The 17152-nt window shown below is 32.8% G+C and overlaps 1 protein-coding gene across 1 annotated transcript in view; it reads left to right on the forward strand.

Annotated features, from left to right (window-relative positions):
• LOC145686367 (follistatin-related protein 5-like) overlaps nt 1–17152 on the forward strand; it is a 690843-nt gene that overhangs the window by 632390 nt on the left and 41301 nt on the right. Inside the window, exons 10-11 of the mRNA XM_081759633.1 lie at nt 10389–10584; nt 14538–14659. Of these exons, the coding sequence (XP_081615759.1) occupies nt 10389–10584; nt 14538–14659 (318 nt within the window). The remainder of the gene's footprint in view (nt 1–10388; nt 10585–14537; nt 14660–17152) is intronic.

The following is a 17152-nucleotide window of genomic DNA, read 5'->3' on the forward strand; positions in this document are numbered from 1 at the left end:
ATATCGTTAGCATGAACCAAAATATTGCTTTGATAGGTGACAGGTTGTCAGGGTTAGAAATTAAGGTAGATGAAACCCAAACGAAGTTAACCTCATTGACTGAACATGCTAGCAGAGAGGGGAGTGAACGTAACTGGCGTAGATTAAGTACATCCGGTGATGATAGGAGTAGCCATAAGTCAAAATACAGCAGTAAGGAAGAAATTAGTAGTGACAACCAAACAGATTGTAGTTCTTCGACAGCTAGTGAGACAACAAAACTAAAGAAGCGTATTAAAGTAAGAAAATCAGATAGGGGTGACGTAAAAAGGGCTAAACGACGAATATTGCGTCACGGTGACATCGAAATGTTCCCGAAATTTTCTGGTTTAGAAGATGATGAGTCACCAACTTCGTTTTTAGAGCAGTTTAAGATCGCAGCGCACGCTGTAGACGTACCTGAATCCCAATATTTAGATGTATTAGGGTTTATTTTTACCGGTAACGCTCGTGAATGGTACAAGTCAAAATTAGGTACATTTCGTTCATTTAAAGATTTCACTAAAGAATTCAAAGCTCAATTTGGTTCTGAACAAGTCATCGCAAGCAAACTCTCAGTGTTGCAATCGCAAGCGTTCAACCCAAAAACTGATGGTACTGTTACCGACTTTGTTCACAAAAGGTTCAATAAGATACGGGGTTTGTCACCTAATATACCGGATACTTTCATTGTAAATACGATTAAACAGTTAATCCCTATCTCTTACCGACGACAGTTAGCATTGTTCCCGAATTTAGACTTCAGTTCATTTTTAACCGCTATACAAAATCTTGAAGCACTGTATTATGACAGCAGAAATACTAACGATAGAAACAACTTTCATGGTAGAACTGTACGTGTCAATCAGGTAGACGAAGTGCAAGGGAATTACGAGAATTTTAATAAGAGGGGAAATTATGGTAATGAAAACCACAAAAACTCAGGTAAAGGTAAGTTTGACGGACCCAGAAGAAAGGGAACTCCGAATAAGAGAAAGTTCCATTGGAACAAAGGTAAGAATAATCACAGAAGGAATAATGATCGCAATGAAGGTCAGGGTAATAATCGTAGTAATTACGAAGATGATCACGAGTATGAAAATTCAAATCAAAACGAAAGAGTGAGTTTTGTAAATAGTAACCATGATGAAGGTATGAACCGAACACAGCCAATGTCTACATATACTCAATCGGCACCACAATTTCCGTATTATAGCCCAAGAGTTATGTTTCCACAAAACAAAGATCAACATTTAAACTAAAGTTGCTCTCCAACGCGAGTGCGGTTGGCAGAGTTGGTAATGTAAATGGTAAGTTTGGTACTGAAAGTCAAAATGCACTCAATGATTCGCAATGCGAGCTTGTTGTAATTGGAAAAAATGTAGTGAATGTTGTAAGCTGGGACACTGATTCATCTGAAAGTAGTGATGAAGAACAGAAATTTAATAGTCAAGCTAGGTCAGCTGAAATAAAAGTACAGATCTTAAATCAACCAGTAGTAGCCTTGTGTGACTCTGGAGCTTCGGTTAGTATTTTGTCGTTAGAGACATGGAAACGTATAGCGTCAATCATATCACACCCTCACTTGCGACCAGCTCCACACATTTTGTTGGTGGATTTTTCAGGTAAGAAAAAGAAACAGGTGCAAGGTGAAACAATATTGTGTATTGAAATAGGGAAAGTTAGTTTTGATGTACGTGTGCTAGTTGTCTCTGATTTGAATACTGAATGCTTATTGGGTAGAAATTTTCTCACACAATCCAAGGCAAAGATAGATTTTGGTGATAATTCTATTACGGTTGAAAAGGAAGGAGAGATTGTTAACGTACCTATGCTAGGTGGTCAAGCTGACAACGTAAAAGTTACAAAAATTCTGACTAAAGGTGATGTACAGAAGAAGGTAAATTTTGTATCTCAAGTTGGTATTGATACTAAAATGAATGTTACTAGCGACAGCGATGATGAATCAGAAATTTTATTTGAGATTGGAAAGGTAAATGTAGAGTGTCCCATAGTAAATAATTTGGTCAGTGAAAAACAAAAATTAGAAAAAGAATGGGTTAATCATGTTGTTCTTTCTGATCAAGCTTATAATAAAGTTCGTAATTCTTGTAGTAATGAAAAAGAAATGAAAGTGTTAAATCTAGAAGTTGCTAGCGAAGATAAATTTTTGTTTGATTACTATTCACAGCAAATTTCAGAAATAGACTGTGAGATCGAAAAATCGCATTGTAAATCGTTAGATAGAGCTGCAGTTTGTAATACATTTGATAGTAAAATCGAAAGTGAATTTGTTCCAATTTCAGAAATACGGGAAAGGGTTATGGAAGCACAATTGTCTGATTTTGAGAAAGAGAAATTGTTCAAATTGTTGTTGAAACATAGGAAAATTTTTAAAAATATTCCCGGACGTTGTACCAAATTTGAATATGAAATTGAGGTAGACACTGATCAACCTTTGGTTAAAAGGCAGTATACATTACCATATAAATTTAAAGAGCATATTGATTCGCAAATCGATGAGTGGTTACAATGTGGCGTAATAGAACCTTGTGTGTCAATCCACTCACACCCAATCTTTTGCGTGCCAAAGAAAAACACTAGTAAAATGCGAGTAGTGGTAGATTTAACTGTTTTGAACAAGCATGTAAAAATAAAACAATTAAAGGTAAATAAAATTGATGATCTGTTGTTAAAGTTTCAGGGTGCTAAATACGTATCAAACATTGATTTAGTAGGAAGTTACACACAAGTTCCAATTTCTGAAAATTGTAGAGATTATACGGCATTCTCGTGGAATGGCAAAATGTATAGATTTACATCTATCCCTTTTGGATATGCAAATGGAGGTGTAGGATTAATGGCTTGTCTTTTGGTTGTTTTAGGTCATGCATTATTTGATAAATTAGTCACATACATCGATGACATTTCTGTACCAACATTTTCTTTTGATGAACAGTTAGAAATTTTAAATTTGTTGTTTACAAAATTAGAAGAAGCCAATATGACTGTAAATTTAAAGAAATCTTCATTTTGCAATACGAGTTTTCAATTTCTTGGTTTCGTAGTCACACCTGAAGGCGTGAAAAAGGATCCGTCGTATGTAGAAACAATTCGAACATTGCCTCGTCCCAAAAATGTAAAGGAACTTAAGCGAGTGTTAGGTTTGTTCGAGTGGTGTTCTAAATTTGTATATCATTTCGCTCATTTAGCCAATCCATTGTTTGAACTTCTGAAAAAGAATAAAAAATGGGTTTGGACTGACGAATGTGAGCAAAGTTTTACTCAGTTAAAAGCATCGTTAGCTGAAGAAGTGTTGTTAAATCATCCGCTGTTAGATCACGATTTTTGTTTAGTGACAGACAGTTCCTTGGTAGCAGTGGGGAGTATATTATTTCAAGAAGTTAACGGTGAAAAACACATACTTGGTTTCTACAGTAAAACTTTGAATAGTGCACAGCGAAATTTCACTATTACAGAATTAGAGGCGTATGCAATCGTTACAGCCGTACGTAAATGGGGACATTTATTATATGGCCATCACGTGAAAGTTTACACAGACCATAACTCATTAGTGTTTTTGAATAAAATTCGCCATTGGAACTCTCGTTTGGCTCGGTGGAGCCTTGAACTACAGGGATTTGATTTAGAAATAACGCACATTTCAGGTAGTGAAAATGTGGCTAGTGATGCATTATCCAGGATAGTTTTAGCTCCTCCTAGTGAAATTTTGGACATAAACAATTTAGAAGTACTTCCATCATTCTTCAGAAATCTCACACTAGGAGAGTTAACCGAAAAACAAAAGGAACATCCTGAGTACAGTAAAATCATTAAATTCCTAGAGAAACCAAATGATCCCTATAGTAAGATGCAAAACAGAAATGTAGAAAAATTTTACAAACTAGAAAATGGTGTATTGTTGTATAAGAACTTTCACTTTCCTAATAGTTGGAGAATTTGCATCCCACCATCTTTAGTGAATCTGGTAATTGAAGAAATGCATAATAACCGTGGACATTTCGGGTGCGAAAGAACAGTAAGTTTCATCAGTGAGATTTGTTATTGGAAATCTATGCGGCGAGACGTGATGAACTATATTAACGATTGTCTCGAGTGTAAACGAACTAAAGTCGATACTCGACCCCCGGCGAGACCTTTAGAAACCATACAGGTGAAAGGCCCTAGGAGATTAATTTCGATTGACATTATCGGACCTCTTGTGCCATCTCCCTCAAAGTGTAAATTTATACTTTCAGTTCTGGACGTCTTTACTCGCTACCTTGTTCTTTATCCGATCCGGAACGCTACTACGAAGTGCGTAGTTAAATGTTTGGAGACATTGTACTTTGTGCACTTGGGAATACCTTCAGCTATATTGGCGGACAATGGTAGTTGTTTTATCTCTAAAAACTTCAAACAGAAAATGGAGGAATATGGTGTTAAGATATTTTATTCAACGCCTTACCATCCGGCGTCGAACGCAGTGGAGAGAATCCATCGGGAGACGAACAGGTTGTTTAGACTATTTTGTAAAGATGATCATGGGTCTTGAGAGAAATTTATACCACAAGTCGTTGTGTTGCTGAACTATTCTATATCTAGCAGTCTTGGCGCGAGTCCAGCTAGTTTACATTTGAACATACAGGCTGAAAAACCTATCTTCGAACATTTTGGCATTTTTACGAATGATACGAACGAAAACGATAATGAAAGTTGGGACAATAAATTGGTAATGGCAGATTTTAAAAGAAAAGAAGTGATCCGAAAGCGAAATGAAAGGTATAACTCACAACAGGAGAGTAAACACAAAATACAGGTGAATGATTTGGTTTTTTTGAAACAGACAAACTTAAGTTCCGCAACAGACAAGAAAATTTCCAAATTTTTCAATGTGTTCAAAGGACCCTATCTTTGTGTTAACAAACCCTCCAATTCAGAAAAGGTGTTCGAATTGTTAGATCCTTTAACTGGTAAATCAATTGGTTCACATTCAGTGGATAGACTCAAGGTGTGGAAACCTACGAAACAAACTCGTAAAATCTGGTTAGATTTAGCAGTAAAACATAGTTCTGAGAAATACCATGATGTAATTTCAAACGAATTTAAAAATTCAGATCTAGAAAGCAGTGTTGAAACTGTTCTTTGCAATGCATTAACTACAACACCAGTATGTTTATCTCAAAGTGTTCAATCCAGAAGTAATAACCAACGAATACATAAAATATTGGAGAAATTGCTAGATATTGATAAGTATTTGAATTTTCTGTACTGTAAAAATTTATGCTCATCTGATGTATTGGAATTTGTGTTAGTAAATTTACAGAATCCTTATGTGGCACTAAATGAACAAGTGCAAGGAATGTAAAAAAAAAAAAAAAAAAAAAAAAGTCGTTTCATATGATATATGCAGGCATCTGTGACCCGCTATGCGAGTTCCAGATGGCCGTTGATATTTCCTTTCCAAAGCAATGGAAAAACCAGCAAAGAAATATGCCAAGTCATGGAGATGAGGTCCCCCCCCCCCTTATGTGTATTGGGTAATGTAACATGTTTTTAATGCTCGGAGTAAGCTATTTTGGTAAATCCCATTCTTTATTATTTTAAGTTTTTAACCTTGTATTCTTTAATTCGGCCTCATCTCGGGGAGGTAGAACAAATAATTCATTGTGGGTAGGTTCCTTCGAAATTTAGCCAGGCAGATCTCGTCGAGTGATCAGAGAGAGTCATAACTGAATTATTACGTTGTAAAAATTTAGCTGTGAATCTTTAAGGCGCCGATAAATTTAATTAAATCTCGACAAAACGTATATTACTCAATAGGGTGTGAAATAAAGTTTTTAATATGTAATATGTTTTGAAAATTTGTTTACGAATGAAAGATTTCATTTCATATATTCGTGTTACTGTATTATTGCATTGTGTTTAAAGTTAATTAACTAATTAATAGTGTTGTTTAAATGTTGTAGTTTAAAGGTTTGAAGAATGGAAATATTACATTATTAGGAGTTATTTTGAGAATTAGTTATAAGGAAGCATATATTAATGAAAAGGTTATTTTTGCATTTCATGTGTCATTTTTCTCAAAATATTGAAAGTTTTATGTATTCAGTATGATAATTATCTTTAGTGTAAGATGTTAAAACACGAGTCAGATACTTACAAAAAAAAAAAAAAAAAAAAAAAATTGAAAATTTTATGATTTAAGTAATAGTGTAAGAAATATATTGGTTTGATGTTAATAAATAGAATATGAATAGGATATAATATAAAATGAAAATGTAATATATAATCAATATTATTCAACTTGTATAGAAATATTATATTATGAAAACACATGTAATCTTATATTTACACATATAAAAGGAAAGCCCATTTAAAGTATATAGCCCATGAAATAAAAGCCCATCTACGTTTGTGTAAAATGTTAGTGAACCATAATGGATCAAATATTAATAACGGAAGAAAGAAGAGGAATAATAACCGGAAAAATAACTCTAAGAAGAGGAAACCCAAGGTCCCAGGGTTCTGATAATCTTCAAAGAAGATCATCGTCCATCTCGCACGCCATTTGTGAGCGTGTGGCCCCCCTCACTCCCATTCCATTTTAAATTCTCCCAGTTTTCCTTGGCTGAATTGGAATGAGGCCGCATGGATTATACGTCGACGCAAACTTTGTGTTAGTTTTATCCTTCTTTATGAGTTGGCAGTGCTGTGAGCAGTAACTTGTATTTCCGGTTGACCGAACAAAAAGGACGTGATGTGGTGATGTTCCAAAAAATAGTGCCGCAGTTTCAAAAGTCATCCTAAGTTGTTTTAATTGATTTCAGAATTTTAAGTATAATATGTTAATGGCAAGATTATTTAACACCCGTGATCCATATTTTTTTGTTAACAATACTGCTTATGGATATTTTTTTAAAATAATTCTTTGGTGTGATTGGAGTAAGCTAACCGACGCTAGAGGAAGAAGGCGGGAACGGGGTGCGCGAAAATGGATGCAGTAATGAATAGAAGAGGTACATGGCACAGCATCAAAATCCTAAGTTAATTCACTAATCCTTTGTGAAATCGCATCAATATAAGTCGGAGTGAACTGCAGAAATTGTGTTATTTTATAATTCACGTAAGTTTCAGTGAAGTTCTACGAAAATAATACAAAATGCCTCAAATCAGCTCAAACTAAGTACGAGCACACCTTTTTAGTTTTGTGACAGCGTTGTTGTTCAGCTCTAAATAACAAGTTTAACGTTGAGTTTCACTCATGTTATGATAAAGGAACATAGGTAAAATAAGAGATCAATATATTTTGTAAATTGTCAATCAGTGGAAACATAAGCAAGTACATTGCCAACTACGCAGCTGAATAATGAAAATAGAAACTAAGTTGGAAAATAGGACATCCCTTCGGAGAAAAATGGGAAGAAGATTCTAGAAAACTGCCCTCCAATACATCTATTGGCCTCCCCCTTCCCTTTTTCAAAATCTCCAAAGCCCCAGTGCGTGTGTGAATTGGTGATTTGATAAGTAATTTGCCGGCTTCGTCGTTACAGTGTAAAATTCAAATTCAAGTGTTCTAAATACCTTTTTTTTTACTATTTTTAATTTGCCAATAAAATTCATGGGCTTGTATTCAATATGGTAAATGACAAATGAAAATCCTAAAATATAAAATTTACAGAGGTATCAAACTAAAACGTTGAAGTAAGTATGTATGTTGTATGTATAATACTTGTGTTTAAGTAAATCAATATCATACATGCATTATGTTTCAGTTGCTCCATACCAGTTTCTCACGCAAATCACTACTGGAACGGTAAGAATATTTGGTTGGTGTAGAAATTGTACGGATGTGCATCGGGCGTGTCACTGAGCGTGGGTACGCGGATAAACTGATTTGGATCGAACCCATCTTAATTAATGACTACATGCAATTCATCCCACAATCTCTAACCACTACTGCACAAAAGAGGATCTTACACTCCGTTCCATCATTCACATTCATTACAAATGGGAATTATCAGTGTCTAAATAAAATAATTGCACTTATTGAAATCATAATACAGGCGTACCGATCAAGACACGAGTCCCACAGGTCGTAAGAATACCTGCCCCGAACTGGAACCGAACCTAACACAATCCAATTGTGTTATAACATGTTAGTGTTATGTATGAAGGAGCGAAAGTATCAACACATGTTACATCCCATACAAGACTCTGGCCCATTTTCCAAGGGATTAAAGTTACTCCGTCCGGTCTTTTACCATCATTTCGATACAATCCTTGTGGCTCAATGATGCTAGGAACATCGATGCTGGCGAGTGCTCGTTTGATTATTTGGTTTAATTCCGTGTGTCGTGTAATTCTACCACCACTTCTAATGCAGCTCAAAGCATGTAAACCTTTCTCGTCCACTCGATCTTGACACGCACATGTGAATGGGTGGCAAACATTTAGTCCCAAGCGTAATGCTACACATATTTTGAAAATATTATCGTCTAAAAAAGTTCCGATGTTTTTTGAAGGTGTAGCTTCTAACCAAGCGCCAGACTCTTTTTTCTGAAGTGCTTTTAGGCGGGCAACGTCAAAACTATTTTGTGAAATTACCTCCTTCCCAGCTATCTCGTTTAGTAGGATTTCATCCCATTTTCTTTGTGATTCCTTGGCCTCCGGAATGGTATTGTTATAGATGCCTTTCCATAATTCCAATGCTTCTGACAGATGAGGGATTTTCACTTCGTCAACTGAAATTTTCAAAATGTTGGAGACTAGTGACAACACCCCACAGCAAGAAGACAGAAACGCAGGAAGGCTCAAATCGGATGCTCTTCGAATATTTAAACCACCGAATCGTATTGGTAAACTTGCCTGAGCCCATTGACTTTCATTTAAAACTTGATTTATTATTGTTTGTAAAGATGTTTTCAGGGAGTTATCCAACTGAAGAATTTTTGATGGGAGAAGCCATGTCGGAGTGGTTCGCAAAAAGTAAGTTAATTTGGGGACACCTAGACAATTTTTTAGGAGAAAGAAGGCTATATGTGATGGCAGTCCTTTTAATCTATGTGTTATCATTTTTAAACTGTTCAAATGGTCTTCAAAATAACTTTCATAGCTATCTTCAAGTTGTGGTGTTCCTAATAACGATAGCTCGTGAGTTTGTGTTGTCCGAATTCCAGGCAACAAATTCTGAAACTGGGCTTCTGTAATTGGATCTGATTTACCCGACGTGAAGAACAGTTCGCACTTAGAAGGATTAACTTGCAGACCTATCTTCTTAGATTCTGTCAATAAGAACTTTAGATCTTGTATAACCGTATCTGGTGAGCCCCCTAATGTGCCATCGTCTAAATAAAATAGATTTATTTCAGAAGAAAGCAAGCGCACTATTGGGTGGATTGCTAAGCTAAAAATCATCGGTCCAGCAGGGTCACCTTGCTGGCATCCTACTTGTGATGAAATAGTTCTATTTCCATAAAATAACAATGATGGGCTAGAATAGCTCTGCCATAAATATGGATATAGTTGAGGTAGAATTAGTTTCACTTCCTTTAACATGGAGTCTCTTTCGACTGAGTTAAAAGCATTTTTGTAATCTATTTTGAGGACTACCTTGTTTGAATCTTTATTTGCTTTTATGAATGTTCTGGTAGCGTGGATAATGGCCTCATTTCCCTTTTTTTTACGGTATTATATTTTGCTGGAATTTAGAAAGTCTCTTACAGATTCAGTGTACTCCAAAATCCGCCTGTTTTGGTTTTCGTAATTAAAATCTATTAAAATTATTCTGTTCCATTGTGATTATGAACAAGTTGTTTATAAATGTTAAAGAAAATCCAAATTGATAATTAGAAGCCAACAATATCGAGTAAACAAATTATTACAATAACAATCACGTTATAACTCTCTATGCTATGACAATATAGTGTCATAGAAACATCATATTAGGATTTCTTAAGAAGAATGTTAATAACTCCACAATAGAAGTAGAATGGAATGTTTCAATTGTAAGAACAAAAGATATTTATTGTATTATTTAGACTGTCTATAAGGCTTCTAAATAGTTGAAATATTTTCAGTTTCAGTCTTACAAAAGCGGAGTTCAGATACAGTCATTTTTTTAATTCCACGGCAGCTTAATAATTAACTCTTTATACCTGTAATCTTCTACTATTGTTTTGTGTGTGTCAGAATGTAATATTAGCCTTCAACTATACAAAACTAGAGGACAATATGAAGTTAGTCATGGTAAACAGCATCCTTAATTGTGTAACAAAATCATTTAAACGAATGACTGTTTGTTGATCTAATTACTTATTAATTTTCGTAACTAATAAACTAACAAGTTTTCTTTATTTTCTTGTTTTTAGGTCGAGTGGCTGAAGAATGAAGAATCCCTTAAACTCGATCTTGTAAACAAGTACGAAATAATTGGCAATGGAACAGAACTCAGAATTAATAATATTGCATATGCTGATACTGGTGCTTACATGTGTCAAGCTGCGAATATTGGAGGAATGACTCGCGACATATCATCGTTAGTGGTTCAAGAGGATCCGACGCCAAGTAAGAATTCTTCATTTCAATTCTGTTTACTTCTTCTCAGTATATCCCAACTCTTATAATTAACGAATAGTGTTAATATATCAAGAGAAATATGATTTAGTAATCCATTGGACCTGAAGGTGTCATTTATAGAAACATTATAGTATTAGTAACACTTGCTACTAAAATTATATATTACAATTTGCAAAACAAATATTTTGTTTTTAAACGTATTTTGTAAGTTACTAGAAATCAGATGAAAAAATTGTAAAACATGGAATTAAATTACAAATAATAAAGTAAAAAACAGGAACCAAAAGTTTTCCAACAGTAGTATAATAAATATATATTTTTATTATTGTTTAGAGAATGCATACAAGCTTAAGGTATTTTCTAAAAAGAATATTTCTGATTCGTATCATGCTTCGTTTTTAAGATCTTTGTTATGATTATCATCGTTAGAGATTTTAAGGATAATGAAGTAAATTAGTCAAATATGAGAAAAGGTTTTGCGAGGGAAGAAAATTATAAATATATGAACACAATATAAATAGTAAATTTGTTAAGCTTCTACTACAAACTGGAAGTTTTTCCTTCTCTTTCTTTCATGAATTTTTATTAATTTCTTTAATAGTAAAAGATAATTTTCTGCTGGAGTATGTATGCTATTAGACTTCCGATCTAGTTTATGATGTTATTGTTTTCAGTAAAATAGATGTTTTTTATTTATTGTGAATTAAATAAAACTAACGAGGGGAGTGTAAAATTTTGTGGTGGCTTTCATCATCTTTATCAACAGAAATAATAAAAAGATAAGAAACTGTCTAGGATATTTTATAATCCCCGTTGCAGATATTCAATTTATAGTAGGCGCAACAACATAATAAAAATAATAAACCAAACGAGTATGGGGAAAGTCATCAGTTTTCGTTTTTAATGTATTAGTTTTGTGTCCTATTGACATTCTCCCAATATTATTTTAGCAAAATGATTATTTTAATTATTTTCCAATACGTATTACTTAAGTCCAAGTGTAACGTAATGTTTGTTTACCTATATTTCAAACTCAACGATTACAACAAAATTTTCTAGTTCTTCACAAGATTGATAAAATAAGTACGCGATGAATGCGGGTCAAGCAAAGATAAATATTTCATATATATATATATATATATATATATATATATATATATATACTTATATCTATAAGAACATTTGGAGAATACATTCAGTATAACATTACATTTCCTTGATTGATAACATAATTAAAAGACAATCGATTTCATAATTACAGAGAATTTTCTTAAATTAACATTTATATTTGAAAAATTATGTAGAGGTTGGAAACAATGGTTGATATTTAGTTACACATTTTAAATTGGAGCAATGACATACTAAAATTCAAAATGTCTATAAGAAATTCTCGCTGGATATTAATAAATTTCACAGCACTCAAATTTAATACTTGTTTACGTATAAAGATGCAGTCATGTTGTATAAAATTTGAGATAGTAATCTTTGAAAAATGATATAAACTGAACATTTTTTAAAAACAGCTGATTATCATGGTATTAAAAAAAATATTTACATGCATAATCTTATTTTCTAAGTACAGAATCGTGCTCAAAAGAAAATAAACCCGACCATTTTTCACCCGATTATAGAATAACTAAACTCATAAATAACACAATTATAGTAAGGGAACTCAATTTTATAAACATTTTTCACCCGAAAAGTAGTAAGAAATTTGAATAATTATAATAAATAACCTGACATATTACACTATACAAACATGATTAGAGAAGACGTAAAATTTAGTTGGAATTCAGTGCTTGTTAGTAGTCCTTACAAAGAGTACGACCGAAACGTATTATCATTTTGAATTTATAGAGTACTTACTGATGCATTCATTATAATATCCTAAAAATAATGCCATAATTTAGTCCAGACTGATATTGTGTGGCATATTTGTTAGTAGAACGGATCTTGTAACGCATTTTTTTAAAATTTCTCCAGTACAAAAGAAATGTTATTTGTTGTTGAGTTGAATTATATTTGTGCTGTGTCATAAACGCGTATAGAAAGTATAAGAACAATTTTTAAGGTTAAAATTGACGAATTATAATAATCATGACTTATGAAATGTTTTATATAGGGACTGAAGGAGTTAACGAGGAACCTCGAAAAACAGTGGATATAGAGTTGGTTGAAATCAAGAGAAAAAAACAAACTTTTAGGATTTATTTCGTCACTTAAATTTTCTGTGAATGAGCGCTAGTGAATTATTACCGAAAATTGCTGAAGTTGAAAATTGGAGAATTAATATAGTTGCATAGTACTAATTCAACCAAAATTTCCGTGTTAAGATTATCGCGGACGTAAATTAACCCAAGTATGAGTGATATAAAATAATCAATTGTGTTCGTGATTCTGAAACAAACACCCAAGATCAAATATTGTTAGGGACGTGAAGTTTACGTTTTATTTTATCCCTAAAATCGGCGTTATTTTTCGCGATTTAATATAAGCAAATAGTTTTTTTTTTTATTTTGTAATGGATTTGAAAAGCAAGTATATTGTAAACATAGAGAAAATGGTCTGTGAAAGCTATTGATAATTAAAATAAAGTATAATTTTAAAATTAAACGAATAGTTTTAAATTTTGACATTTTAAGTTTAAAAGAATGAATTATATTTTTGGACTTACCATCTGAGAGAAAATGGCTCGATATTCCTCCGAAACTTGGATTTATTTAATGTATGATTTGAATACATATATCGACTTAAAACCCCACTGCAGGGTATCTTAACAATTTCTTCACTTAAAAAAATTATTACAATACACTTATCTAAGATGCAAGTCATAGCACAGTGTTTCTTCAAAAAAAAAAATCTATAATATATTTATTTAAAATGCATTTCATATTACCAACACACATTTTCACTTAATGGCGAGTTCATAGTTTCTTCAATGTTTTTTATTTTCCAAAGGAGAAAATTGTCAATATTTCCACATTTTCTTCTTTAAGGTTTTGCCTCCTTACCGTAACTACGGAGTTGTATTCTGAAAAATATATTTCAGAATCAAGAGCACAGGCAGCAAAATCTCAGGGGCAAACTTTCACTAACCAACCGGCATAAAAATAACAGGACTGATGATGATCTGTGAATCACATTTTGTTGCAAAGGAAACTTGTGATATTTTATTAGATTACCAGCCAACATGGAGGTTTCGCGAATCTATCGCTTTATGCAATGTATTTCGGTGTTATTTTGAAAAAAGTACCAAATTCGCGTTATTTTGCGATTTAAAAACACCAAAAAAGGTCTTCTGTCAGATATTTAGGTATATCTATATACTTTTCTTTGCCTTTTTCAAGTTTTCGATGTTATCGTTAAAACGAAAACGTCCCTAAATACGGTGTATTATGTTTCCTGTCATATCTGAGCATTTCTGTACATTGAAAGTCTTATTTTATTAAACTTTAAACGATAATAATAATAATAATAATAATAATAATATAATTACTTGTAATTTATATGGAAGTAAAAGTTAGGTTGAAGTAACATCATCTAAAAGTAAAGCTATATTATCAACTAAACGAATAACATCATTTTTTGTCAAGAAGCCGTTTAAAGTTAACTAAGCCGATAGTAACTCCAGAACGTGATATATTCACATATGAAAATTATGTCGATAAAAATACATCAGGTCTCGTGAAACACTGGAACATTCTCATTTGCTAATGGCATTTAAGGTAAACATGGAGCGCAATCTTCGTAAATCTATAAATTTCCATTGTTTATAATATGGTCATGGTATTAAAACAGGGACAAAATGGAACAATGAAACATGTAAATTCAATTCCTTTCAGCTTTTATTTTTATCCCACAATCAGCAAAATTTTAAAATAATATGATGTTTCGTTTGTGTTGGATCATATCGTTTTTATCATATATGTTTCATTTTACAGACACGCCAAATGAGGAACGCCGTTTCTTTTCATTTCACGACTGGGGTGTATCAGTGTACGAGCCTACTGCATGTAGATTATATCATCAGATCCAAGCAACTGACATTATACCAGGGACTCAGGTACAACATTTTGTATATTTCTTATTTTCTTTCCATTTGAATTATATTCCCCTTCTTCAGTGGCGGCCTTGTAATGTAATCGCAAAGTCACGTGTTTTCCAAATTAATTCGAGAAAAAATATTTAAAAAAGAAACTATTATGGACATTTATTCCTGTTTACAAATGAGGAACGGCCCAACAAAAATTTTAGTTATTGTAATATGGAATTCATATGGCTATTAAGTTATTTTAATATGCAACCGGGAGAATACTCACAGAGGTCAGCGAATCCGGTCCCCTCTACGCTTGCGGAACTTCGTGCATGTTTTGGAGCTTTCTCGTGGATATATGATTAGCAAAGTTGCCTTCAGTAAGAGATACCAGGGTTCAGTACCGATAAGAGGACGAGTGATTCAGATTCTACGTTAAACATTAGGTCTACATCTTAGTGCTGAAAATGAATGGTCGAATGAAATGTTTATTTACTTTAGGAACGATCTAAATCAAATGCATACCTGAATTTCAATGTATTATGTAAATATTATCATACCCTTTTTTACAATTTAATAAAAATTGTAAATACGAGAAATGAAGCTAGTTAACTTTTCATAATTAGTTAGTTTTATCAATGCGTTCCCAGTTACACTGTTAATAAGTTTGTGTATTAATAAAGTGTAACCGAGCCATTTTTATAGAATCGATTAAGAAATTAAATGCTCTTTCCGCAAATCTAGTGATTAGTGCGTCCGCCTATGGTAGTGATCCCAGGCTGAATTCCCGGTGGGAGAGCACAAAAATTTAATTTCACAATTATTCACTTTCATTAATGATCCATCTCCTTTAGGAAAAAAAAAATCGGGAAACGTTAAACTAAAATTGTATTTTATCTTTTTTCATTCTATTAAGAAATTCAAACCGAAGAAGTAAGCTCAGCAGTGTAGGCACTATCAATTGTTTTCCATTTCTTGAATAGATTGAATTCCTCGTGCTGAGCAATGTACGAAAAATGAAGTTTAATATTCGTCCTCTAAGACACATATTGGATACATAATTATATACATACCAAATACGTTGTTACTTCTTCTGTAATATTTGTACCTCATATCTGAATATAAAGAATACCTTCAAAGTGAATAATCACTATAGGTATCAGAGCCGGGGATGTTGCAGGGAGGGGAATCCGGTTTCACTGTCACTACCAATGTAATTTCCTTCTTATATGACCCTGGAGTTGCCATTGTTCTTGTTCATAAGTATAAAATATAAATTGTTTTCCAAATGTGGATAATTCTATCGACATGTATTATACAGTATTTTACTAAAGGTAAGTCTGTATTTTACATGGAAGTAAAAGTTAGGTAGAAGTAACATCATCTAAAAGTAAGGCTATGTTATTATCTAAAGAAATAACTTTTTTTTTTTGTCAATGAAGCCGTTTAAAGTTACCTAAACCGATATTCACATGTGAAATATGTCGATGACAAATACATCAGGTCTCGTGAAACTCTAAAATATATTCAGTTGCTAATGGTTGTCTGTATTTTGTATATCTTATATCAGTAATTATTTTTTTTAATGTCCTGTATATTTTATCGCTGAGATGAAAAGAATATTATCAGACTTGATGTTAGTACTATATACTAAAGATTTCAAGAAGAAATATATTATAGTCAGGATTTCAGAGCCAGCTTTTACTATCTCTTCATTGTACTATCTCTTCTAAGTTGTGGCAACCTTAGCCATGCCGTACTTACTTATTCACATGCATTTATCACTGAGCCATAACACTTAAACGTCTCATTGCATCACAGTAATTCCTAATAATAAACAGCCACACTAATATGTCGCTTTCTTTACTACGCCTTACCTACCTTCCCTTTACTATCTGCGCTATGGCTTGCTTGCCTGCCTTACTTTTCTTTTCCCCGTCTATCCATGTCTAATCAACACCAATAACCACTAATGTAAGACATAACTCTTAAGTAACTTCTATTACTTTTTACAGTAATCACAAAGGAATAAAAATAGGAAAACTTACATTCATATAGTAGATGTTGTGTTTAGTTATTTCGCAGTACTTCACAGGAATTCTGAATATCAATGAAATTGTTTTTCAAATTAAATGTTGCTATGCAATCCGTAATTCTTATGATTTTAATTCTTAACAATCATTTAAATGAAAGAGATATGTTAACAAAGAAAACTGACATGATACATTGTAGCATTAATAGATGTTAAAAAGTAATTGCCATATTAGGTAATATCGTCGTCGTTCTAGCAGAAGTCACTTAAGAGAAGTGAAATTATGCGTAGATGTAAGACCGTAACGTAAGATTAATAAGATCATAAACATATTGATATTGATATTATTAATATTAGCAAGCCGATTTTAGCAATTGTTTCAAACTTTAAAACAGCTATATCTTAAAACTAAATAATTTTGGGTTTCGTTATTACTGGCAGAACGACGATGGTATATTCTACAATATTAGGGTTTAAACAGAAAACGTTAA

Source organism: Thermobia domestica, chromosome 5, assembly GCF_964235325.1.
Source record: "Thermobia domestica chromosome 5, izTheDome1.hap1.1, whole genome shotgun sequence".
NCBI lineage: Eukaryota > Metazoa > Arthropoda > Insecta > Zygentoma > Lepismatidae > Thermobia > Thermobia domestica.